Below are 27,788 nucleotides of genomic sequence, written 5' to 3'. Positions count from 1 at the left end.
TCAGGGATGATGGGAGTTGTAGTCCAACAACATCTGGGGATCCAAGGTTGAGAAAGGCTGCATTAGAAGCATAATCTCAGCAGGCGGGGAGAATGCTTTAAGGGCTATTCTCCCTCAGAGTCTATCACTTCCAGTATGAGAAAACCATGAATTATGGTGTCAGAGTACATCTGACATGCGCCCCCTCCCCAGCAATTGATTTGGCAAGCGGCACATGCATAGCCTGAACAATCTTAGAGAATCAGACACTGTGGTGCCCCCTTCCTTGTGGCTGTAGAGTGAAAAAGAGAAAAGAAAAGGCAATCCCAAAATGACTCCTCAGAGAACTCTTAAGAGAGGAGGCAGTGAAAGGCCAAGGCAATATTCCATCCTTGCATCACTCTTCATTTCCTCTCTATTGCTCTCGTTTCCCTGCGGGAAATTGCATTAATAAAATAATGAATTATAGATGCCATTATTTTTATTCAACCTTTGATATTCTTTGGGAAAGAAGCAGGGAGATGGCATTTTGGCTGTCTTGTTTGTCAGAAGTTAATTCTTGAAATACAACCCCAGGTTTCTTAAAAAGCAGAAGTAATTGGAACAGTAAACTGTAAAACTGAACTATTAAAAAAGCGTGTTATGAGGAACACCTCACACAGAAATATCTTAACTTTTAGTATTTTGAGAAGAAGCTTGGTGTAGTTACTACCACACATAAGATGTGAATATAATTTTCTGAGCAGCACCATAAATAATTGTGGATCCAATTTGGTTTTAGACTCTAGAGCTGATTAAAAAAACCTTTTAAAAAACCTAAATAAAAATGCTGTTAACATTAAACTACCAAAACAGTATGAAAAAACGCAAGGTGTTGTGCATGTTAAAGAAATGTTTGAAAACATGATATTCATTTGTGAATGCTGACAATCCCTGACTAATTTTTTTAATGGTGAAAAACTTAAAGAGATATTTCATCAGTGAAGCACAGTTAAAATATAAAATATATGTATACATATATGGACTAAAATATATGTATATATGTATATTTAGATAGTAACGAAATTTATCTGGAATTACCAGCATGCAGATGTAAATGTCAACAATCATTAAATTGTGGACATTCGGTATAATGGTATGAGACTTTAAAAAATGTTTACCAACCAAAATTAAGTCGTCCCCCCACCAAGTGAAAGGGAAAGCTATGAACTCCCCCTTTTTTCTGGGGGTACTCAAGGATATGCAGTGCCAGAACCTTCCCCCCAAATGTTAAAAGTGTGGCAATTACTGTAACAACTTCGTAGTGAGTACCAACACCATTTTTTCTACACACACACCCCCCAAAAAACCACCTGCCTCCGTCCAGCTGATCCTGCCCATTGAAGTCAGCCCTAACATAACCTCTTTCTCACACAGAGTGCTTTCACACAATCTGATTAATGAACATTCAGCCTGATTTGCTTGCAGGGACATTAGATGATTTTAAAAAGAGAGAGGGGGGGAGGGAGGGAGCATCCATTCGTATTTATTTGTGGGTGTTCAGATGGTGCTGCATCAAAGGAAGTGTCATTCCACACTTTCCAGTGTGTTTTTCCATCACCTTCCATGTTGCAAATATATATATATATATAATCCAATATTTTGGAGAAGTGCGCTTGTTTCACAAGAGCTCCAAATCAGCCTCAATTATGCAACCTGAATTTGCCAGGGGGAGACTGAATCCCACCCAAAAATAGAGACAGTCTGGAAGCACCCACAGTTTGGCATAAATGTAGCAAAGGTGCAACAGATTGAGCTTGCGTTTGAACGACCATTCCCAAGGAGAGAGCAAGTGACTGGAAAACAAGCACAATCTTAGTGGTCTAAATATAGATAGAGATGCTGCAAAAAACAATGGCTGAGGGGGAAACCAAGAGCAAAATTGAACTATAGGTAAGAGGCTCTTTGCACGCTTGAGTGGAACCACACAACTCTCCTGCCATGGTTGGAGAAACACACAGAGAAATTGCAAAGAGGAAATAGTCAGAAGGGCATGGATTTCAAGGGCACGTAGAGAAAAGACAATTCCAAATAGAATTCTGATGCTGTCCCAAATGCATCAAAAATTGAAAAGCCTCTGAAGCAGTTCTTTTCAACTGTCTTCCTTGAGCCCAAGCCTATGGCTGTAATATCTGCCCATGCTCCAAAAATTATAGCATTTAGACACATATTAACATCAATGGAAGTGCAAGTTCCTCCTCTTGAATTGTTTCTTAATGTAAAGTTATCAGAACATTGCCCATTCCACGCCTTCTCAGAGTGCCTCAGTCTACCACGGAGTGGACTATTCTGGGAAACAGCAGAGAATAGCTCACACAATATCCACACCTTGTGGAGGCAAAGCAGGGAATTTACTGTGTTTTTAAATGGTGTGAGAGCAGCATGACAGGGAAAGTGCTCTTGAGGAACCTCTTCAGAAGCACCTAAAGCATGGATGTTGCTGGGCTCCAACTGCCATCATCCCTGGCCATTGGCCGTGATGTCTATGGTGGATATGAGTTTGAATTGACAACCTTTGAAGGATTCCAGGTGCCTCATCCCTGGCATAAATGGTTTTCATGTGAAAAATGCATCCATGACCCAGTGATCTCATGCCTACTGGAACGAAACTGCAGTGAACCTGCATAGGGTGGGAGTGTTTAAAAAGGAAACTTGCCTTCAAACAGGCTGCATAAAACTTTTGCACATTCCTGTGGGGGGGGGGGGAGGAGAGCAAGCAAGGAGGAAATGCTCTGCAGCTCAGCATCCCAAACGCACCTATAGTCCTCTCCAAACACATTTCCCGTTATCTCTGATTGCACAGCTATGTTGCACTGCGGTGCGTCTGAAACACTGAGCCACAGCAGGTCTCCTTCAAAAGCATCCAAAATTAAAACCTTATTCTACGGAGGAAAACATGATTGTTGTTCGTGATAAATTTATCAGTCTGGTTCAGACAAAGCGCTAAGCCAGAGAAACTTGGTTATGCATGGGGCAGCATATCAATGCTGTCAATAAGTAAATAAATGTATGACTCCATGCCATAGTGAGCTTCATGTTCACTGAGTCCCTGTTCCCCTTCCCTAGAAAGACAGGAAGGTGACACAATGGGTCAAATTATTTGTCCATCTAGTTAGTATTGCTTACTCTGACTGGCTGCAGCGCTCTAAAACCTCAAATACAGGCCTTTCCCATCACCTGCTACATGGTCCATTTAGTTGGGGATATGAGGAATTGTATCCCAGACCTTTAGAATGCAAAGCATATATTCAACCACTGAGCTTTGGCCCCTGCTTGAATCCATCATGCACAAGGGAAAAACGGAAATAAAAAGGTTCCGCTTTTGGTTTTGAATAAATCATAGTTTCTCACTCAGAGAAACTGTGATTGATTCCTACTATGAATAACAAACCAGATCCTGAAGTCAGCAATTGATCCTGGCAAGTTTGAACTAACCTTTGTGAGAGTTTCCCCATGTTCAGACATAATGGTGAACTGTGGTTCATTCAAAACTAAAAGTGGATGTTTTCAAACTCCTCTCCTGGCACATGACAGAAGAATGGTATAGCATGCAAGAGGAACCTCTGAATGAGGCCATCATTCTAGTTAAAAGCTGGGTCACAAGATGCAGATGAAGAAAATTTATAGTTAACCTGGCTTGCTGTAGAGTTATCTGTCATTCTTGCCTTAATTCAACAGAAGCACAGAGCTAAGGTAAGATTATTATTATTATTTGCCTCAGCCTGTTTTCCATCTCCAAGTGACATGGTGGCTTCCTAAAGCCTGCACTGCTCACCTAGGAGACAGTATTTTGCTACAGGTTTGCATGTGTGAGGATACTATTATAGTAAGAAACAATTGGCTCTTACCCTGTTCATCCAGCAAGATGTTATCAGGCTTTATGTCCCTAAAATAAAAGATGGAGAGAGAGAGAGAAAGAAAGAAAGAGAGAAGTTTCCAGTAGTAGTTAGTATTACATCTGAGGGGGAAATTTACTGCAGCATGATCACATTCCTCGTAAAAATTGAAGGACACCCAAATCACTCTTAGCAATCTATAGAATGATCCTCAAGTCCTTCTGTTACATGCCACCCACTGATTGTAATCATACCTGCAGTTAAAATTCTGTAAAAGGAACAAAAACTGTCTGGAGCCCATATGTTCCATTTAATAATACAGGGACAACTTCTGATCTTTCACTCTGGGCACAATCAACTTAATTTGTCTACAAATAACTTTTTAATTGCCCATCAACGTCCTCAACAGCTGTAATGCATTGCAGAAAGTGCTTCTGGTCATGCCCTCTACCGAGCAACATTATTTCCCCCTTCTCCTTCCTTTCCCCTTATTTCTTTGTGTGAAGCCTGATGAAGAGTTCTGCAACAGTTGAAAGTGATTGCACTACTTTTTAAAATAGTCCTTATAAAGATATTATACTACCAACCATGTTTGGATTCCCCACCCCCACCACCAATGGAACTGCTTGCAGTTGTCTCGGCTGCTTTGTGGTTGAAATGCCAAAGAGCCCGGTAAACATATGAGGCCATTGATTTATTAGTCCTGTTAGCAGAAGCATGCACAAGGATTTCTGCTAGTGAAACATGGCTTCTCCCATGTCTCTCAAATATAGCACTGGGGGAGTTGGAAGAACCTACAGAACAGTGTGCAGGGGGAGGAAAGAAGGGAATGTTCTGTTGAACTGAAATGCTTGCACTAAAAGAACATTTACCTCAGCGCAACAATGAATTCCTCCCATGGCTAATAAGATTTGCAAAGTATTAAAATAGAATATGTTGGTGTAACATTATTGAACATTATTGGTTGAATCCAATGTACCCATGCAGTTCCCCTAATGGAACAGGACTTCTCCTTCCTCTCCTTACACACCCTCAAAATCTGCTCTACAGAGTCTTCCAATCTGAAGACTATCAAAAAAAAAAAAGGCAACAGGAACTGGGTATTACCATCCCAAATGAAATTCATGCATAATAATCACAACACACTCCTTCTCCCCCAACGTTACAGTCCAAACCTAAGGTTTGGCATTTCCCTTGAACATCCTGATTGTCTTCTGGGAAAGCTAATGTAATCCCGAGTATAAACTCCAAGACACTCTATATATTATAGATTACTGTAAACACTAGAGCACCTTTTCCTTTTCAATTTTGCATTTTTTAAATATCCTTTTTCTTTCAGTGTTTTAGAAGTATGACCCAGATAGGCAGACAGAGAGCTCCATCTGGATATAGAACCCAATTTCACTGATTTTTCGCTTGGAACAAACACAGCGGGAAACACAACTTCTATTGGCTTTGACTTTTCAGCTGCTTTCCTTAATGCAAATACTTTGCTCTTTTCCCCAAAAGCAAAGTACCCTTGGCAAGACATTTAGGACATGCTTAGTCCATTGAAAGTACTTTTACAACAATGGACAAAAAGCTTCTATCATGTAAGGTGCAAGTGCAGGAAGACTGTAATGGCAAAAAAATTTCAGTGTTCTTTTTGAACTTATTGATTGACATACTTCTGTCTAGGCCACCTCCATGGCAACATAATGTACATTCTGGAAGTGACTTCTACATCTTCTTTTAAATGCGAATGTTGGTACTCACCATGATAAGTTCCTTATCCTTAGGGAGAAATATGATCCTATGTGGGTTGTCATTGCCCATCTCACCGCTGGCAAGAAGTAACTCTTTTTTAAAAGAGAGTGTATCTAGCTTGTAATACTCATGAAGGTGGAAGGCGAAGGTGAAATGGCCACCTTGTATATGTCACCCAGAGGAGCTCAGGTCCTAAGGGTGCCAAGGCAGTGTTGCTGCTAATGAGATGGATTGAGATTCCCAATGACGCCCCCCATAGGACCCCCCCCCAATACCACCTGGTGAAGCTGATCCCACCTGCTAATGATGCTGGGGACACAGACATACAGACATCATTTTCAAGGAGGAGAATAGGGTTGCCAGACTCAATAGTGGACAGGGCTTCTGTGCCTTTAATTTCCCTGCTCTCTTTTGGGTCTGGAAACCTTAAAGAGAAGCCAGCAGACCCTTTGTTTAATTTCCAAGCAAAGGGTCTGCTGGTTTCTCTTTTAGGTTTCCAGACTCAAAAGAGAGCGGGGCAATTAAAGGCACAGAAGTCCTGTCCACTATTGAGTCTGGCAACCCTAGAGGAGAGGGCTATCAGGCCACAATTGCTAGGCTCTGGCGCCACAGCTGCAGGCAACAATGCTTCTGAATATCAGTTGCTGGAAACCCACAGAAGGGGAGAGTAGTCCTGTGCTTGAATCCTGCTTGTGGGTTTCCTACAGGCATCTGGCTGGTCACTGTGAAATCAGATTGCTGGACTAGACAGGTTATTGGCCTGGTCCAGCAGGCTCTTCTTATCATCTTATGTTCCACAGAAATAATCAATCATACAGTCTGAGTGGGGTTTTTGTTTCTAATTGAAAAGTTAAATGTTAATAAAATTTAGCACAATCACAATTGCTATCATAGGAGTATGAAGCCTTTAGGTACAAACAAATTTCCCCAGAAATCAATTTAGGCTTGAAACAGAGCCATCTCTGGGGTATAGCACAATCTCCTCAGTGGTACACAGCCCAAAAAAAATTGTTTTAAGAAAAACAAAATAAACGTTGCTGAGTTCTCAAAAGGTAAAAATCAAAGCACAGTTAAGAGAATCACATTTGTAACCTTAGGGAAACTTTCAAAAAAATTCCCAGCAGAGTTAAGTGCAAATTTTAATATGTTAACAGTAAAATAACAACCCAGGAAATGCAGTCTAAATTCTTTTCTGTTTCAGAATGCATAGATATACTAAGAAACTTAATCTAGTCAGTTCAGTTTATTATGTTTTACTACATATCTAAAGTTTATGTAAAAAAAATGTTAAATCTTTCATTCCAATTCTTTCTTTTTCATTTTTATTAAAATTTTCAGTTATACATTTTAAACAATAAAATATCCACCAATAAAATAGTATATTTGTTTACTTCCCTTCTCCTTCTTCCATGGTTCTTTTAATTTCCCCATTATTACTGCGTACTCTGTTCCAACCATCCAATTCTTAACAATGTTTAAAGGATGAACTTCCCCAATGGGTTGTTTAGCAACCTCTTTTCTACCAAGAGCTAGTAATAGCATGATTTTTAAAAATATAATTTAGCTCTTGCACTGAAATATATTCCAGTTGTTATAACATATGCTTTTTGTTTATCTAGGGTTTTTTTAAGGTAAAGAAATGCACTCCAAACCAAAATATAATAGCCAAGAAAACATGGGATTTCTGATGAATTTCAGTATCTATTCAATGAAATGTAGCTGCTCTATGATGGAGGGGGTGGGGAGACTAATATCCCAAAACTAGGGAGGGGGGAACTGGAGGCAAAGTGGCAACTGATACGTCTGCTCTATGCACTTGATTGACTTTACAAGAAATTACCTGATCTTAATGGGCTAATTACATTGCTTCCCAAGCACCTGCCATGGGAATTAGTCAAGCGCCTTGTAATCTAATACCCAGTACAGAGAGCATGGAAAACACATGCAAACATCTTCACTGACAAAAGGGGAGGTTTGATGCTTTCTGTACCCATGTGATGGCAATTGTTGTGGCCATGGCAAGTCAGACTCTATTAGGCAGGTCTAGGTTGTTTAGTCATCTTCTTGCCACTTCACCTGATGGCTGATATATCAAAAACACGGGTCTGACTCACTGCTGCTGTCTCCACAGAGCTTTGTTCCTACAAAGTAAACACTTGTCTGCACATCTCTTGAGGGTTCTAAGTACAGATGTTGCATTCTACAGGTAAGGTGCTGCTTTATCAATTTAATGTCACCCCGCATGGGAATAGCTAATTATAAGACTAGCAAAACCTTCCAGGTGGCCAAAACTGTTTCATCATGTTACATTTATCTCATGTATATAAGCTGTTTTCCACACTGTCTCAAGGTTTTGTCCTGTTACCTCTTGCATTTCCATTTAAGCCAGACATCTAAAGCAGGGGTCCCCAGACTTACCGGCGTTTGGGCCGGTTCCCACCGCGCCGATCGCGCGGCGGGCCGGAGGATGGGGGACCGCGCGCCTGTGCGGGCCGGCGGGCGGGGGAGTGCGCGCCCGTGCGCTTACTGGCGCAGCGGCGCGCTTCCAGGGTGGAAAAAGCGCCGAAAATCCGTTGTGCGCATGCGTGTGGGCCTCCCCCGACCCGGAAGTGCACCAGAAATGACCTTTTCTGGGTCGGGAGAGGCCCATACGCATGCGCACAACGGATTTTCGGCGCTTTTTTCCTGACCCGGAAGAGCGCTGCCGCGCTGCGCACCGTAAGAGCGGGTGGCGGTCGTCGCGGGCCGGATTGGCAGGCCAATTGGGCCGCATCCGGCCCCCGGGCCGTAGTCTGGGGACCCCTGATCTAAAGGCTACGATCTCCACTCCAAAAAGACAGCTGATTGAAACTAATGGGATTACACTGTACACTAGAATTCATGTTTCTGGCCAAAGTAACCGCTTCAGTCGCTAAATGTTCCCAACACGTTGACACACTGTTTACAGAATTGTTTGGGAGTGGGGGAGAAGAGGTTATAATATCTTAATAGCTACATCCTGAGGAGTAATTGAAACAAGTTCCTTTTTTTTATTATCATAAACCAGGATTCAAGGGGAACAAATAAGTTATTACCCAACCCATTCGTCATCAGCAACTGTCTCAAATGAAATAAATTACTTTGGGGGGAAAGAATCTGGGAAAATTCACATAAATTCAAGACTATTGATAAACAGCAACTTAGTACAAAAGGAAAAAAATCAGAATGTTCAGTATAATCACCCAGATATACTGTAGGATATAGCACTGTGGAATTAAGACAGGAAACTTTTAACTTACACCCAAATTGCATCTTGGGAATAAGGCCTATTGGGAGATGGGCTGGCGATTCTACAAAGCATTTCAGCTGTTAATATGAAAATGGAGAACAACCATAGGAGGCCAGATACTGATGTTTTTCTACCTCTTTGAAATTATATCCTGCTGTTCACTTTTCCAAGCTATGCAGGGGAGACTATTCTATCTGTCTGTACAGATTCAAACAGCCATCATCCAGAGACAGAGAAAACTGCCTTAAGATATCACGCAATAGGATGCAAGTTACAATGGAGCAGGTATCTTTTGAATAAACATATGTACTGAGCACAAATGCTAATAGTGCAAGTCCATGTCAAAAAGGCATGAAGTATAGGGGGGGGAGTAGCCCCACACCATAGGGGAACAAGCCCACTGGTGCCACAGAGCAGGAGAGCGGGAGACATCCTTAAAAGAAAGTCAACACAATTTGACCTATGCTCTTCGGAGGTATTCTGTGCACATGGATATCTATTATTTTTAACTGAAGATTTCTATCCCAGTTTCCATCTGTATTTGAACTATTTTTAACCATTTTCATCTGTAGAAGTATTTTTGATTGTTTGTATATGTGGAATTGTTTTTTAAATGAAACTATTTTTCATTGTTCTTACAATCACTTTGTGGTTGTAACTGATCTTATTATTTATTTATTTATTTATTTATTTATTTATTTATACCCCACCCATCTGGCTGGGTTTCCCCAGCCACTCTGGGCGGCTTCCGACAGAAAAATGAAATAAAATAATCTATTAAACATTAAAAGCCTCCCTAAACAGGGCTGCCTTCAGATGTCTTCTAAAAATCTGGTAGCTGTTTTTCTCTTTGACATCTGATGGGAGGGCATTCCACAGGGTGGGCGCCACTACTGAGAAGGCCCTCTGCCTGGTTCCCTGCAACTTGGCTTCTCGCAACGAGGGAACCGCCAGAAGGCCCTCGGCGCTGGACCTCAGTGTCCGGGCAGAACGATGGTGGAGACGCTCCTTCAGGTATACTGGACCGAGGCCATTTAGGGCTTTAAAGGTCAGCACCAACACTTTGAACTGTGCTCGAAAACGTACTCTGCTCGGAAATCTAGCCCAATAATGTCTTCATTGTTGTTGTTGTTGTTGTTTAGTCGTGTCCGACTCTTCGTGGCCCCATGGACCATAGCACGCCAGGCACTCCTGTCTTCCACTGTCTCCCGCAGTTTGGTCAAACTCATGTTCTTAGCTTCAAGAACACTGTCCAACCATCTAGTCCTAATGTCTCCATAGCACTTAATAAACACTTTATTTTACAAAGTATATCCCTGGGCTACAGTATCAGGCCTGCTGGATCAGACCAAAGGCCTATATAGTCCAGCGTTGTATATCTCACACTGGCCAGTCAGATGCCTCTTATGTGAAGTCCACAAGCAGGGGATGAGGGCAATATCCCTCTACTGCTATTGTTTCCCAGTGAAAGGCATTGAGAGGCATGCTGTCTCTGATCCTGTAGGTAGCATGTAGCCTTCATGACTAATACAGCTTATCCATGCCCTTTTCAAAATTTGTCAATATTATTCTCTTTTTTTAAATTATTAAAAGGTACTTGGGCATCATGACTAGTAGCCACTGATAGCATTGCTCTCCAGCTTCCCCACTCCCTTTTTATCTTGATCCAGGCTGAAGTTCTTGAGAACCTGAATGCTGACTTGCTTGCTATTTTACCATTATCCTGTTCTTATTTTTGAAAAGTAAAAGCTTAAAGTGTTGCTGAAAGCAGCACACCTGTGTGTCTACAGTATGGAGCATAAATAATAAATACCAAGGGCAGAGATCAACCTTATCTAATCTAGGATGAATAGGACTCTTATCGCTGCAATTTATGGCAAAAAGTTCTTACAAAGAAATCCCACATACATTTTTTGTAATTTAATTCAATGAGAATGCAGCTGTATTTTAGTTCATGAGTTCTTTCCTTCCAACCTATACTTTAGTTGTTAAACTGATCTGTTCCTAACTAGCATTTACAGAAAAAGGAAAAATGACATACTCCACTGTGCAGCATATTTGCAAATAATCTCTGAGTCTGGGAAAAACATAGGGCTTTGCTTATTGTTAACTTAAAGTGCTTCTGTATAGAGATGCCAGGTTATGATTACCATCGATTTGAAGAAATCTAAATTCTGGATATAGGGACAATGGCAGAGAAAGATTGGAGCAGAGCAATATGTCAGGTTATTTTTCATACAGCTGAGTCAATTAAGCACATGTAATAAAGTTAAATATATATGTCTATTTTAAGTTATCAGCTGCTAATAATAAGGAACTGTAACTTCCCCCCCCCTTAACCATTTTCTAAATATGCATGCATCGAGAAGGTAGGTGGTAATTGCAAGGCACTGAAGATCATCAGTCGTAGGTAATGTAGGTGTTTGCTTCCCCTTCTCCTTACAGAGTCAACCCTCTGCCCAGTCTGTTCCACACTCCATATAGATACACACCCTTTGACTACTCCCCTCCTTTCCCTCTCCCCTTCTTTTAAAAGAGAAGGTTTCACCTGAGTCTTTTGTTGCCGTTATCTCACGATGATGCCCCAACTGCCTTTGCAAAGATAATCATGTAAGAGGAGTAACATACTAGCAAAGTAACCAGCAGCTTTACATCTCACTCCCAGTAACGTTATCTTGATAGACGTTGGGCTTATGTGGCATTGGTCCTGTGCTCAAATGGTTCAGTAACTCATTATGAAAAGAGGTAACATACAACTGGCACCAACTTTTTATCTCCTTACTTTTATTATCTGATAACTTTTTCAACATGTGGTCACCCTAACCACCAACAGCCAGCTTATCAAGTGAGGCCTACGTTACATCCATGGTAACTGCCTCCTCAGAAGAGTTTGCAATTCATCTCTTAAAAAGGTTGAAAATCCAGAATGGTCAGGGATGTGGGGCTCACCCAGAAGCCTTGTTCATCAATGTGTGCTTTAAGACCAGCAAATCATGTTACTAGTAACCCTCCTGCTAAGAAGAGTAATGCAAAAACAAGCTGGATTGGGATCCTTCCAAGCTACATCTTCATGGTGCCCATTATTATTAATTGATTTCTATAACACCATCCATCCTTGGGTGTTTGCCCAATACAGTTTCCAGGCTTTTTCAAAGCCAATACAAAACAGCCTTATTCCCTCTGCGTCTCCTAGTGTAATTCATCCTCATTCATTATTTGGTGGCTGTGTGAACAGGTGCAGAGCAGAAAAAGTGAACCTTATACCTTCATTACCACACTGTTTTGTCTTGAAGTCTCCTTTGGTTACGCAAGCATGAAATAGGCATTTGAGTTTGTCCAAGTGCAGGCGTTTAAACATATTACAAAGGAAGTTGAAGTGTACATTTAAAAAAATTTTTTAAAAAATCCTTCCAGTAGCACCTTAGAGACCAACTAAGTTTGTCATAGGTATGAGCTTTCGTGTGCATGCACGAAATCTGAAGAAGTGTGCATGCAAACGAAAGCTCATACCTTTGCAAACTTAGTTGGTCTCTAAGGTGCTACTGGAAGGATTTTTTTATTTTGTTTTGACTACATCAGACCAACACGGCTACCTATCTGTAACTTGTACATTTTCAGAAAGTAAACCATAAATATCCTGAAAAACAAAAAGAGCCATAGGAAAACAACTCCAATCCTGTCCAGAGGTATGGAAGAAGTTTGATAATGAAGCATGCCAAAAGGAGTAGTCTAAGTCAGCTCCACTGACTATTTTATAGTTAGAAATATTGGATAATGACCTTCAGTATCACTATTCTTCCCAGTGAAGTATGATGCCTATTGAATAAATATTATTTAGGTTTGAAAGGCAACACCTGAAAGTCTCTTACCAAATGCATATAAGCTTTCAAATTCTCAGCCTACTTGAGAAAGCAAGGCCAAACACTCTCACCAAATGGATCATTCATACAACTCTTTCTATGCCATTCCAAGGAATTGCATCTATCCAGGAAGAGAGCCTCATCTTGCATGATCATCTACTCCTAAGTACACATATAACACCTCTGGTTGCATTTTTAAAGACATGTTTGCATCAACTGGGAATTACTCCAATCTGATGTAGCTGAGAGACATTTAATCTGTGGACTGTGAAGCTTCTGCTTCAAAGAGAGATGTTAGAAGTGAGGGCTTGAACATATTTATATTAAAATTTAGATTTCAATGTAAGTCAGGTTATTTATTAATAAGGAGACACCTAGTATTACTGGGTTGTTGTTTTTTTTAAAAAAACACCAAATAAATATAATCCAATTCATCATATTCACATATCTAAAATACAATTTATGTATTTTTAATCTAAAAAAACCACAGTTTTATGGGTCAAAAGTTTGCAACCCATTTTTCTCATAGCATATGTGATTACAGCAGGCATTACATTTGTTTCTAGAGCCTGAAGTTTTGCTTGAGTAATTTCATAGATAGTTAATAATACATATACTTAGTATACCTGTATTTCTATTCTTCAAACTTTATCACTTGTATAACTTCTTAAACTGCAATCTCCCTGCATTTCTTTTAATTTCCCAAGCTCTACAACATTATGGCATACACTCTGCATAAAAACAGATGAAGTGGAAACCAATAACGTTTTGATGGTATGCAATTATCCACTTACGAGCTGAATCCTATAGTATTTACTCAAGACAGAATTCTGTCAGATGCATCCCCCTCTCTGGACTTCAAACCTTTAAAGAGTTTCTATTGAACTTGTCCTTGGGATAACACACTGCAACCTTGTATATATTAATGACTCTCAAAGGAATGCACTATCAATACTGGTCACAAACCAGAGAACCACGCAACTAGCTATGCCCAATCAGCAAAGGTTTTGGACATCATTCTTGAATAGTTAAACTTCTCCCCTCAGTTACATAGTGAAATGATGACAGATGCAAGTCACAGCATAGAAAGGCTGTTTCCTCTTTCAAGGGCAGGGGGGAGTCAAAGTTCATTATAAGTGTGTGGATTGGATAGTAGATAGTGATGGCTGTCACCACCAGCTCATAAGAAATGCTCATTCAAAATTCACAACACTCAAAATAAAGTATGTTATCAAAATTAATTTTTTGAAACTATTGTTATTGATTAAAACAGTCTGTGGGCAAATGTCCAGTCCCAACTAACCTTCTATGGATTTGCTATATGGATGGTTCATCTGAATAAAATATATATTTATTTTTATTACATAAGTTTTTGTGGACTATAGTTCACCTCATCAGATGCATGAAGTTTTATTCTTAGTAACAGGCTCATTGGTTTTGAGTGGGTTGGGATTGTAAACAGTGAGGCTGAGATTCCTGCATTGGAATCCTGGGGTCCTTTCCAATAATTCTATTATTCTGTGAGATCAGTTCCTGAATCTTTAATGCCACATCATCAACTCCTAGCCATTTATACCGAAGAACAGTCAAACCTCGGTTGTCAAATGTAATCCGTTCCGGAAGACTGTTCGACTTCCGAAACGTTTGACAACCGAGGTGCAGCTTCTGATGGGTTGCAAGAGCTTCTTGCACTCAAGTGGAAGCCATGTTGGATGTTCAGGTTCCAAAAAAACATTCGAAAACTGGAGCATTTACTTCTGGGTTTTAGGTGTTCAGAAGCCGAAACGTTATGATAACAGAGGTTTTCGAGAACCAAGGTTCGACTGTAGCAGCCACGTGGCTGAGTTAGTGGACTGAAACAAATGTGTGTGCGTGTTTTGTATAAAATATGTTATATTATATATATATTATATTACATTTTATATGTATATCTCACTCAGTGCATCAGAAGCCTTCTGTATAACTTTTCTAAAACAAGTACAAGCTAGATATTTATGTTATTATTCCTTCCAACATATATTTAAGCATTCATAAATGTTAAATTAAATTATTTATTTAGGGAATTCCCCAAACACCTGGAGGTATCCCTTTATTTCTACAGGAGGAACAAAGCCATTATTTGTTTTGTTCATTATTTCAGGGTGGAATATAATACTAATACCCATTGGTAACTGAAATAACCACACGTGCTTTCATCCTGATATTCCAAGTGTCTGTCAACCCACGAAGGTAAGCATACAGAAAATGCTGTCATTCACTGGCACTACAGACAGTGCTTTTTCAGGGGGTACTCAAGGGTATACAGTACCAGCATCTCTTTTTGGGTTAGAAAGTGTGGCATTTACTGTAACAACTTCATGGTGAGTACCAGCACCTTTTTTTCTAGGGAAAAAGCACTGACTATAGATACCTGCCAGGATTAATGGTGTCTCATGATGGTTTGACTGGTAACAGTTTCAATCTATCTCTATAGTGCGTAGCTCACCTGTGGATGATGTTCCTGCTCTGGAGATAGTCCAGTGCCAATGCTAGTTCACAGATGAACAGCTTCACGGTGCTCTCTTGGAAGCGGACATTTTGCTGCAGGTGGTAACGCAAATCTCCTCCAAGAAGCAGATCAACCACCATAAACATGTCTTCCTCATCCTGGAATGAATACCTGGAACAAGATGCCAGCACACAAATGACACATAGCTTGATTAGTGCACAGTAGCCAAAGCATGTATTATGAGATCTATGACTCTGCCTGGAGTCAGACTTCCTCTTTGTCAATGCAAAGCAAAACAAAACACAGCAAACTCTAAGTCAAGAACTGGGGTTAGTAGTGTCATGCTTGCACAACAAAATATCTTAAGGTTTGAGCTATTCTGGGTTTGTTGCACTGTTAATAAGACATGTGGCCAAAGTTTCATTTCCATAATTCTTCTAGACATGGAACCCCCCTCCCTTTTCTCTACTGTGTGTGTGTGTGTGTGTGTGTGTGTGTGTGTGTCTGTCTGTCTATCTGTCTGTCTGTGGGAAGGAGTCCAACTCTGTAGACATAGCAGAATTGTGTGCACATTCTTCTCACAGAAAAATAATAAGGCTTATTCAAGGGCACATGAAATGCAAACAAAAGTAGGAAAATGAAAACAGCAACTGTGGTGGACAAGAAGTGGAAAACAAGGAAAGAAGCAGAGACACACAAAACTGGTAGCAAACAAAAAGAGAAGGCACCCCCAAGCCCTTTATTCAATGCCTTCTAGCTAGAATTCTAACCTCTCGTTACAAGGGCTCAAGGCTATCTAGAAACATCCCTCTCTAGTTCTGAATGCCTCCCTCCCTTAATCCCTAATGTGTGGAGGCTCCCAGTGGTTACAAAGGAAATGCACTTGACACCTGCTCAAGGGTACCTCCATCTATTCCTAGTTGATACATTCTAAAGTTATGTCCTGGCACTGCAAATAAATGGCAGTGCTGAGCCCCGGCACAAGTTAAGCCTCCACCCCCAACATTTTCATATTGCCTTCGAAATTTCCCTCACAAGACCTTTCTGCTTGACTTCGTTTAAATAACAGCGAGTTAAATGTGGGCTCAAGAAATCAATACGTTTTAGACTTGGAGCAGTCAATGCTCTTGAATACAGAGAGGAAAATTAGCTGCTTTTGTGCCCAAAGATTCCCTGAGGTGCCAGCATAATTAAATACAAGGTAAAATCACATCATCTCTAAGTCAATGGACAAAGAAAGATGCATGAACATAAGCAAGCAGCACAGAAGACACAAGCATGCATGTCTTTGACAGTCTGGAAGATGCAGGAACACTAAAGACAACTCCTTCGCAAAAAGCAAGAGTGCCCAGCCTCACCTAAAGATCTTGTTCCCATATCTACTCTTTTGGAGAAGGCCCATAGCTGAGTGCTAGGGGTTATAGTGTGCATACAGAAGGTCCCAGGTTCAATATCCAGATAGGGCTGGGGAAAGGCTCCTCTGAAATCCTGGAGGACTGTTGCCAGTCAGTGTACATAAGACTGAACTAGATGGACAAGCAGCCATCTAGTATGAGGCAGCTTCTTTTAGATTGGGCAAGAATAACCCATAGAAGTTTAGGAAATTGCACGTCTATATTTTGAAAATGCATTTGCAAATAGCTGTGATGATTTTCTTCATAAAAGTTTTGCCATCACCCCTTACCATTGTGATTTGGGAACGGATGCTAAAGAAATTTCCTTACTACCAGGTACTGTATGCTGAGCTGCAATGCATGGACACAGCTACTGATTAGGTTTCCTTTTCATGTGAAATCTATGTCAATCATTCAAGCAGCTATTTTAACACATACAACAAGGAGTGTTGCTGTTTTACAGCTCTCCAAGCTTCAGTCAAATGAGATTTCCAGAGTGACTTAAAAATCCTACTCAACAGAGAGGGGTGAAAGAAATCAATCTAGTGATCAATTGAGCTGTTACTTGGTTGCAATGTTCTCTACAGGTTTCTCCATCATGCTAGAGGTGCAGGTAGTCTGCGTTTAAAAAAAGAAAGAAAGAAAGAAAGAAAGAAAGAAAGAAAGAAAGAAAGAAAGAAAGAAAGAAAGAAAGAAAACAGCTCTAAAACAATTCTTTTTTCTATATGCAGGACTGAAAGGCAGCTGGGGATCACCAAACTGGCATTAGAAATACAGTCAATGCATAAACACAATGAATAGCTTCTCAATCAGGTTGTCCTTTTGATTCCACCACTATCACACAAAGAAAGAGCCAGCCTTCAGAATTTCTCATGGAATGACAGGTTTATATGGCTTTAATGTTGAAGCTTCAGATGTTCCCATCTCCAGACGTTGGCCCAGACAGGGGAATTTCAGCCCATGCTGCTGTCATACATATCTGCAGGGCTGACAGAACTGTGCAGCCTGCATGTAGAGGACTTTCCATAGTGAATATGATGGTAAGGGGAGGGGGGAATAATTACTCTTCTTTGCATGTCTTTGTGTTTTCCTGGTGGTTGTATTATGTAGTTGGTAAAGCACTGGATGAATATGATCCCGCAGCCGGGACCCCGTAAGGAGCCTCGCCGCGGCATTCTGCACCCGCTGGAGTTTCTGGGTCAGTTTCAAGGGCAGCCCCGCGTAGAGCGAGTTACAATAATCAAGCCTAGAGGTGACCATCGCATGGATCACTGTGGCTAGATCAGGTTGAGAGAGATAGGGGACCAACTGCTTAATGCGGCGGAGATGGAAAAATGCCACCTTGGCTGTGGTTGCAACCTGTGCCTCCATGGAAAGGGAGGCATCCAAGGTTACCCCCAAGCTCTTAACAGAAGGGGCTGACACTAATTGGGCCCCAGCGAAAGATGGAAGTTGGCCCCCCCGCCCCATGTCATCCCGACCCAGCCAGAGGACCTCTGTCTTCGAAGGATTTAGTTTCAGCCGACTCCCACGTAGCCATCCAGCAACAGCTTCCAGGCACTTGGTCAATGTGTCCGGGGCCGAGGCAGGACGGCCATCCATCAACAGATAAATCTGGGTGTCATCAGCATATTGATGACAACCCAGCCCAAAACTCCGGACAATCTGGGCAAGGGGGCGCATGAAGATATTAAAAAGCATTGGGGAAAGGATTGCACCTTGCGGGACTCCACACACCAAGGAATGCCGCGGTGACAACCCCCTCCCTAGCGCCACCCTCTGTCCCCGACCTGAGATAAAGGAACGCAGCCATTGTTGGACTGTACCCTGAATCCCCACGTCGGCAAGGCGGTGGTCTAAAAGCTCATAATCGACCATGTCGAAGGCGGCTGACAGATCTAGAAGAATCAGCAGCCCCGACCCGCCTTGATCCAGCTGTTTACGGAGGTCATCTGTTAGGGCGACCAGTGCTGTCTCGGTCCCGTGGCCGGGACGAAAGCCGGACTGGAATGGATCTAAAGCCGATGTTTCATCCAGAAACCTACCGAGCTGTTCGGCAACCGCTCTTTCAATTATCTTACCCAAGTATGGAAGATTTGAAACAGGGCGATAATTGGATAGATCTAGCGGATTTGACGATGCTTTCTTTAAGAGCGGATGCACCACTGCTTCCTTCAACTCCTCTGGGAAAGTCCCTGAACTGAGAGACAAGTTGATAATCTCAACCAGGGGCCCCCGTACCTCGTCTGGACACGCTCTAATCAGCCAGGACGGGCAGGGGTCTAGGGAGCAAGTGGTGGGCCTCCCAGCCTGGAGGAATCTGTCTACATCAGCGGGGAGTATGTGGTCGAAATGGTCCAATACTAAACTCGAAGACAGTCGAGGGGCCTCTAGTTCCGCTATTGTATCAAAATTGGCAGAAAGGTCACGGCGGAGTGTCAAGACTTTCTCCGCAAAGAAGCTCGCAAATGCCTCACAGCTATGGGTCGAATTTGTGCTTAAATTTGACTGATCCTCAAGGGTTGTTAGAGACCTGATTATTCGAAAAAGTTGTGCCGGGTGAGAGCTAGCGGATGCGATGGAAGCTGAGAAGTAAGACTTCTTTGTGGCTTTCACCGCCATCTCGTAGGTTTTCATAAGCGACCTATAAGATGTTCTTGAGGCTCCGTCGCGAGTATGCCGCCATACTCGCTCAAGCCGTCTGAGGTCCCGCTTCATTTTCCGAAGTTCCTCGGTGAACCAAGGGGCCCGGTTTCGGCGGGGTTGCAGAGGGCGCTTAGGTGCGATCTCATCAATGGCCGCCAAGAGCCGGTTATTCCAGTTCTCGACCAGCTCATTTAACGAGCCACCAGGGGGAGCAGGGTCCCGTAAAGCCTGACGGAACCTATCAGGATCCATCAGCCTTCACGGACGAGCCCAAATCGGCTCACCACCCAAGCGGGGCAGAGGCGGTAAATCAATCCTGGCTTTCAGAGCGTAGTGATCAGACCATGGCACTTCCATAATTGGGGACATGATCATAATCTATACCTGCACCAAAAATCAAATCCAGCGTGTGGCCTGCTTGGTGTGTGGGACCCAAAACAAACTGGGAGAGCCCTAATGTCGCCATGGAAGACACCAGGTCCGGAACCCGTGAGGAGGGGGTGGCATCGGCATGGATGTTGAAGTCCCCCAAAACCAATAAGTTAGGGAACTCCAAGGCCCAGCCGGCCACCACCTCCAACAGGTCCGACAGGGTGGCTGCTGGTGCGCTGGGTGGTCGGTACACCAGCCAGACAGCCAAGCCCTCCTTGGTGCCCCACACTAGGCCAACACATTCAATGCCGGTGATTGATGGTGATGGCAGAGCCCTGAAAGAGCAATCCTCCCGGATTAACAACACCACCCCTCCCCCCCGACCCACAGTCCGTGACTGGTGGAGGACGGAGAACCCAGGGGGTGTTATTTCATGTAATGCAACTACTTCACCTTCACGTACCCAGGTCTCCGTCACACAAGCCAGGTCAACCCCCAGTGAGATAAAAAAGTCTCGCATAGTGGCGGTTTTATTGCCTATGGACCTGGCATTGCACAACACCAGTGGCGGAGGTGGATAATCCCTGCTCACCCTACCCTCGTCCCTCGGGATGGGGCATAGATTGGAAGGGATTCGAGCATCACCACATCTCAAAACCCTTCGCCTGTGAAATCTACCCCCACCACCATACCTCCCTCGCCCATCGACAGTGGTGATCCCCAGCCCCGTGTCAGCGTCCTCCCCAAAGGAGTGATGTCCTTTCAATAACAGATCTGCCCTAGGCCCAGTCTCTTGAATAGGAAGGATATAATGATGATATATATAATCGGATGGGCAGACATCTCCAATAGGTATAAGTATAGCCCCTCCCGCCACATCCCGGATTAAATTAAAGTGCACAGTTTGTCCATCAAGGCCCCCGTCCACTGGGTCCCTGTGTCAGTCTTCTGCCTGAATGGTTTCTAAAGTGCCAAGTTTGTCCACAAAGACTGAACCATTTCCAGGCCTAGGCTGCACCAGTTCAACTTGGTGTGTTGTCAATTTTGGTGTTGAAGGAAGTGTTGGGGGACCCATTTCTTCCGGGGTCAGGTATTGACATGCCAACCACTCCTCATTAGATAGGGGCTTTGTTTTGTGATTGGCGTAATAATAATCCAAAGGGGCCGGAGGAGCTAGAAGGAAAATATGTTTTCTTAGAGCCGAGAGTTCATCGATCAGTGCATCCTGAGACTGCTGAAGTTGCTCTAGATTGGCCATCAGGCATTGCCCATTCTTTAGAATAAAATCATTTCCTTCCTTGCTAAATGATGTTTGGGGTTTTGGGGGCTTATTCTCATGGAGATGGGTTTTAACAGTGACTGGGTGTGGTGATTTAGGATTATCCTGGAGGCGGGTTTCATTTTTTATAATGTCTGGCTGTGGTGGTTTAGGATTTTCCACCTTGCTGGGCTTGTTAGTAGATATTTGAGTTTTGGGGAGCTTGACCTCCCGGGTGTAGGCTATAACTGTGTCTGATTGTGAAGACTTAAGATTTGCCATACTGCTAGACTCTGTAGAACCAAAGTTGGATCTGCCAGACTTGTAGTTCTCTAAAACTGGTGAGGGAGCTCCAATGTTTTCAAAAAGGCGATTTATCCGCAGTCCAGACTTCAGGAGTTTATCTCTGTTTGATAATACTTGCTTAACTGCCATCCAGTCCTTAAAAGTCACCACTGCCCTGCTGTATAACTTATCATTTGAGAGAAATGTTACCTTTCTAATATTGTCTAATCTCATAAAGCCCCCAATAGCAAGGTCAATTTTCGTCCGAAAGTTACTTTCCCTGTGATTGTACATTAGGAAGTTTCTATTATTGTGTGGGATTGTAAAAACGAGTTTATGCTTGTTTAAAATTAAATTCCAGCCATTTTGGATTAATTTATCACACACCTTTTTGGATTGATTTGAATGGGCAAGGATTCCTTCGGACATCTTATGTAAACTTGTTTGCTTAAGCGTCGAGGGGTCCTTTTGTTTTTCAGGGTCATCGCTTGGTAGCAGTGTAGGTGCTATACTGTTTTGTAGCACAGCCAGAGAGTGTTTTGTTGAAGAGCTTGGCTTTTGGACAGTTTTCTTCGTTATTGTGGAAGGGTTGTTTGTTATTGAGTCCTCCAGCAATTTGAAGAGCTTTGGGAAGTTCATTTTCCTGGTCTGGTAGTACAATTTCCCGGAGCGGCGGCCCATTTTGATATTCTTGGGCTTTTTCTTTTTTTGTACCTGTCGCTTTCTCTTTAAGGACAGTTTCCTGACCACCTTCTGTCGAGGTGTAGAGGAGTTAATTTCCGTGACTTCAGTGCCTGACTGGCATTTATTATCATTGGATATATTATTATTTGATTCATGAGGTGGAGGCCTTTCTTGTCTCTTAATTAGTTCAATTAAGGTAGCAAGCAGGCTCAGGCTTTCTGATAGAAAGTTTTTTATCAGCTTCAGGTCTTTATTTATCTGTGAAGAATAGTTTCTAAACAAGTCTTCATACATCCCAGACAGAAGGTAAAAGTGGCTGTGCGTGAATTGTAATCCGATGTTGACTTGCTGTTTATCCCATTCCGGTGAGGGAGGTAAACTGGGCACATTTAGTCCAGAATCAGGGTTTCCACTTAAAGGCCCCTGCTCCTGAGGTGGTTCATGATCTGAGTGGGCGACGAGGCTCTTATTTGCTAACGCTGCTTGTTGCAACTCCGTTGCCAGGTCTGTTTCAGCCACTTTATCATTTGGTGTTTCCTCCCACCTGTTCCAAGCATGATCCAAAGACCATTCGTGTGGGTGGGGGTCTACTGGGTTTTTTAATCCTTCCCCTTTTGATTGAAAAAAAGTTGGAATTTTGGTCTGCTTTTTTCTTAAAAGGCTTTCCTCAGGATATAGAGGTGATATACCCAGTTCCTTATAACACTGTCTTGTTAGAACCATAGCTGACTCAGAATGATATAGGCAAATTTAAGGAGTCCAGCGTTAATCTGGGAAGCTATGGAGGCTATGGAACTGCGGAGGAGGAGAATTTACGAGCTCTTCAAACAACTCCCAGTGTCTTTCAAAGATCTTGTCGGAGTCTTGTTGGTGATAAGGGAAGGAGGTTGGTAATTATTTCTACCCTGCACTTCTTTATCGGCTATTTGTTAAAAGATGCTCTTACTCACATAAGCGAGACTCAGAGAGAACTTGCCTCGGTGCCATCTTGATGGCGTACTTTGAGTCCCCCAAAATAGGGAGTCTTTGTTTTGCCTTTGTTTTGCAAGAAGTAGCTGGTTAGAGAAACCCCCTGTGATTAAATATTTGCCGACTGCTGCAGTTAACCATTCAGCCACTAGTTTCAGTAAATCTATGCTTGTTAATACAAAGTTTTCACTTAGGAAACCTATCCTGAGAAAACCTGCAATTATTATTCTGAACACACACTCCTGCAAGGAGTAGAACACACAGGGAATAATATAACATCCCATAAACGGGGCTCCTGCAGGTCGCAGTGCAAGTGAAGTTATAACAAATCATCAGTGCAATCACTTTTGATGGTGCTTCTTAAAGTGGCAGCCACACCCTTGGCAGTTTACATCTCCCAGTTTATGTATTCCTCTTTCAAAACTGATCCAGGATATTATCTTTTTTTTTAATTTAAAAAAACCCAGACTGTATAAGGAGGCTGCTTAAAGGAAATTTAACAATACAGAGGTGACATCACAGACCTAGGGTAGTATTCAACATAGCACTAAGCAGATCACTTTCTCCTTGCACAACAGAACTATCTCTCCCTCTCTTCTCTGCTGGATCAATTTGGTGCTTGCGGAAAGGCTCTCTGCACATGTGCTGCTGAATCATTATTTTTCAGCCAGTTTGGCAATACAGACAGTGCTGGCACTACTACCATGCAGCAGCATGAAACAACCTACTTCAGGCGTGTGCGAGTCTGGGAAGGCAGGAATCAGAGCCTGAATGGTGTAGCAAGACTTTTTCAAGTGTTTACCCTTGTAGCCAGAGGGCATCATTGCCTTGGGGTAGCACTGAACGCAGAGAAAAGGATCCCAACTAATGAATGATGTAGGAAACTGGAGCCTGAGCAGAACATTGTTGACAGAGTACAAACTTCTCACATGATTCTAATGCCTCAGAAGTGATGTGCTTGTTTGAAAGCACACCCTCCCCAAAATCACCATCCTTGTGAAAATCTTGCTCATTAGACAAGAAATATGTACCATGGCCCTGCACCATTGGACTGAAAATGTGGACTGAAAATGGACTGCACCATTCCTGAAAATGTGAAGTGAGGTTTTCATTCATTCACATCAATACTTCCTGTGAAGACAGCACATCTCCCAATCTTTTACCACTGTCTTCCCATTCTTATTCCACAGGAGTACTAGCAGCATCTGCTACAAGTTGATCCACATTCAGGGCATGTAACATAGACCCAGCTGGAGGATACACAGTTAGACTACGTTCTATGGTCAGAACAACGGAATAATCAACTTGAGCTAAGTTTTAACAATGTACCCTCTGGGCCTGAGAGTCTCCCCTGACCCTAAGCTACTGGAAATCCCTATATAAACCTAAATAACCCTGCCAACAGACTTAAGGCTGCACAGGCTGCGAACTGGGCTTTTCTCCAAGAACTGTTGTGTTTGAGAAGGAATTAAAAACTTAGGGTGATATATGCAGATGCACTCAAAATCACTATTAACCTCCTTGCATTTGAGGCTATTTGGTAAGGGAAAATTAATCTCCCAGCTTTTGCTTTTTCTTTTCTTTTTGGTACTGACTGCCAAAGGCATATTATTAATAGTCTAGACCAATGGCTCAGAGAGGCAGAGAAATTATTTATTTCCCTACCTTAAGGAGCACCATAAGATGCCTTCATTTATCATGCAGTCTGCTTCTCAAGCATCCGTCACTAAACACTCAAGCAACACTTGTAGACAGCAACTCCCCTGTGATAAGCTATTACTCTCACTTTCTCCTTGCCTTCATGGGTTAAGCTGGTAAAAAAGAAGCTAAGGAAACTAACAAGCAGATAGATAGTTAAGTAAGCAAAGATAAGTAAAACCTTTCATGTGTAGAAAGACCAATTATTAGTACAAAATTAGATGCTGCACTAAAATAATCTAACATATACCAAATCATTATTTAAGGGGAGTGTGCACATGAGAGTTCATGAAAGAGGAAGGGAAGAAGGGTGAAAATCTGAAGTGCAATGGGAGCAGACACAATCCTCCCTAGGAGAAAAACTGATGAGGAGAGGCAGAGTTTTTTGTGCGGCAGGAACACAGGCAGCAGAAGGGTTTAAATAGCCCCATCCCCACCTAATAGGGCATCTCTTGTTTGATCCAGACTGGGAAACAGTTCTGCTTTGTATCGGTATACATTTATTTGGAATTCCCTGATATTAATTTCCAGTTTTGCTTTGGGTTATTTGTTCCCCGTGGCAAGGAAGGGCCAAATTAGACAGGACACCATTCACATTTGTTGTTGTATGATGGCTTTTTAAACAAGTGAATTAGCAGATCCAGGGTGGGGGGATACTACCCACTCCCAACTTTCATTTTTTAAAAATGTTGAGGCACAAATTGGCTTATTTCTTTTGTGAGAAACAAGCCTGCTCCTGCTTTCAGTGTTGTTGATTTTTAGCCAATGAATGAAGTCATAGACAATGATTGGCATTTAGAAAAGCATATCTAGTCAATCAGATATAGAGTAGGCTAGAGTGAAAAACCCACTGTCTACAGAAGGAACTTCATGATGGATTTTTAAATATCTTGGGTTGGTCTTCTCCGGTGGAAGTTTTTAAGAATCTGTGAGGGATTATTTAGCTGGGATTTCTGCATTGCAGCGGGTTGGACCAGATTACCCTTGGGGTTGCTTTCAACTCTACAATTCTTTAATAAATTTTATTACTGCCTTTTATATGTATTTGGTCAAAACAGAAGAGCAGGGTATAATTTGTTTTTTTAAAAAAATACTTCTTCCTTTGTCAGCTAATACTTTGGTACCTCTGGTGAAAAGTAACTGAGGTCTGTTTTATTACCATCACCCTGCAACAGGGTGATTTTTGATGGAGGTTATTTACCAATGCTCTACCAGTAAAACCACCTGAAAACAAAATAAAAAAAATGGCAAAATAATCTAAGTCCCCGTTACTTGAAATATTACTGTGGCTCTTAACCGAGTTTAGTGTCTATTGGTAACAGAACTTTATTTCATCCTTCCTGTTTCAGGGCCACTGAAAGGGGGGAAAACACACTAAATCAAAGAAAAAAGGAAGGATCAACATGCCTTATAAGTGTGCTGATTTCATTGCTGATGGCACACGAGCTACTGAAAATGAGCTGTGCCCCCATCAAGTGTCCTCAGAGAAAGAACTGTTACAGACATTTCCCCAAGATATCAATCTGGTTTCATAGTCTGCCCCGCAGCAGGGTTACGTGACCTTATTCAGATGGCACCATGTGGGTACAGGGAGTAAACAGATATAAAGGCAGGAATTGGTATCTGAAGGGTGCAGCGATGTCCCCAGTAGTAGCTACGCAGTGTGGCTAGATGCCAAAGAAGGCAGGGTTCCTGAACCTTTACAGACTTAAGGAGAAGACAGAATTTCAGCAATTATTAAAGGTGCAGGAGCCCTGTTCCCTTTTGAAACTGACGGTGCTAATGGAATGAACAGGTGGAATTTGAGTTCTGCTACAGGCAGCAATATGCCTTGGGCCACGCCAATAAAAGTGGAACACTTCATCCAAGTTGTAATGTGGAGGGCCAAATCTGCCTCAGTAGAGGAGAGCCTTTGTGCTGCAGTGGTTGGAGTGTTGGACTAGGACCCACGAGACCGGGATTCAAACCCCTGCTTGGCCCTGAAGCTCACTGGGTATCCTTGGGCCAGTTACTTTACAAGCCTTTGCAATGAGGAGTCACCAATCTTTTGGTGTCTATGGGCACATCTTTTGGGCCTCATGCACAGCGCAACCTAATCTTTGTCGGGTTCCAGATCTCATCAGCTGCATCACATAGCACAGAAAGCACAAAGAAATTGGGGAAATGGGCAGCAGAAAGAAAAGCAGGAGGTTTATTAGGAATCTATTGACAACTAGTGCTAGCCTGAATGATAGCTCATTACAATCTCTAAAATTATCACATGAAAATAATGACAAAGGTTTTGGGCTGGTGAGGAGATCCTATCCAAAGGGCCATATCAACCCCTTTTCCAGACTTGTATAAATCACATAGAATTCCCTGAGACTATAATTTCAGGCTGAAGATGGGAGACTATAAACTGGAATATTCTCCAAGAAGCCAATGGAAAACCAGGATTATAGGCAGGGGGCTATATCTAAGCCTTCTCCCCAAAGGCACAGATTTCCCAGGTAAAGGTAGTTGTTTTCAAAAGTGACATTCCTTTGCACTACCAAAGTATATTTCCTATTCAAAACAGTCACGGTCCTAGATCTAACACATCTGCTGTTGGGTCAAAATGCTACATTTATTTATTTTACTGTGAAAGAAATAAAGGGCAAACAGCAGGGCACTTCGATGCCTCAAGCCAGAAAGAACGCAGCCAGTTATAAAAGGAGCTGAACAGGGGGCTCTATTATCCAGGCCCTGCCTAAGACATGCGTTTAAACCACAGGCAGCCCAGGGACCTGTTGTTTCTCTCAAAGGCCACTCAAAGAAAACTAGGTTATACGTAGAAGAAGAAAAACAAGGAAAAAAACCACCAGCCAGGCAACAAGTATTGTGGAAACTAACAATGGTAAATAAGGATAAAGTGAAACAAACAGAAACAGGTTTCCAGAAAAATGAAGGCAACCTCCTCCCTGGAAAATAATGGGAAGTATGGTGCTCAGCTTACCACAAATTCACAAGGAAAGGGTGTTCCAATCCCTGCATGATCTGTAGCTCCTTGAAGACATTTCTCACTTCATTCCGTTCCACACACTTTTGCTTGTTCATATATTTCATGGCGTACATTTTCTTGGTGTCATTCTTCTGGACAATGCATACCTAGCAAGGACAAACCAAGGTGGAAGCATGGTGCAAACTGTGGGATATGTAGCATCGCGATGTGCTGAGGACACTCATGTATCCTACCTTAACTTAGCAATATACAGTACCTTATCCTACCTTAAAAATGTACATTGCTA

At 42.3% G+C, this 27,788-nt stretch overlaps 1 protein-coding gene across 2 annotated transcripts in view; it reads right to left on the bottom strand.

Annotated features, from left to right (window-relative positions):
- STK32A (serine/threonine kinase 32A) overlaps positions 1-27,788 on the bottom strand; it is an 89,739-nt gene that overhangs the window by 34,744 nt on the left and 27,207 nt on the right. For both annotated transcript variants that reach the window (XM_035105322.1, XM_035105324.2), the window contains exons 4-6: positions 27,497-27,648; positions 15,214-15,387; positions 3,867-3,904 (exon numbers count right to left, since the gene is read on the bottom strand). In XM_035105322.1, coding sequence (XP_034961213.1) covers positions 3,867-3,904; positions 15,214-15,387; positions 27,497-27,648 — 364 coding nt within the window. The remainder of the gene's footprint in view (positions 1-3,866; positions 3,905-15,213; positions 15,388-27,496; positions 27,649-27,788) is intronic.

Source organism: Zootoca vivipara, chromosome 2 (assembly GCF_963506605.1).
Source record: "Zootoca vivipara chromosome 2, rZooViv1.1, whole genome shotgun sequence".
Classification (NCBI taxonomy): Eukaryota; Metazoa; Chordata; class Lepidosauria; order Squamata; family Lacertidae; genus Zootoca; species Zootoca vivipara.
This window is presented reverse-complemented; position numbering and strand designations above follow the sequence as displayed.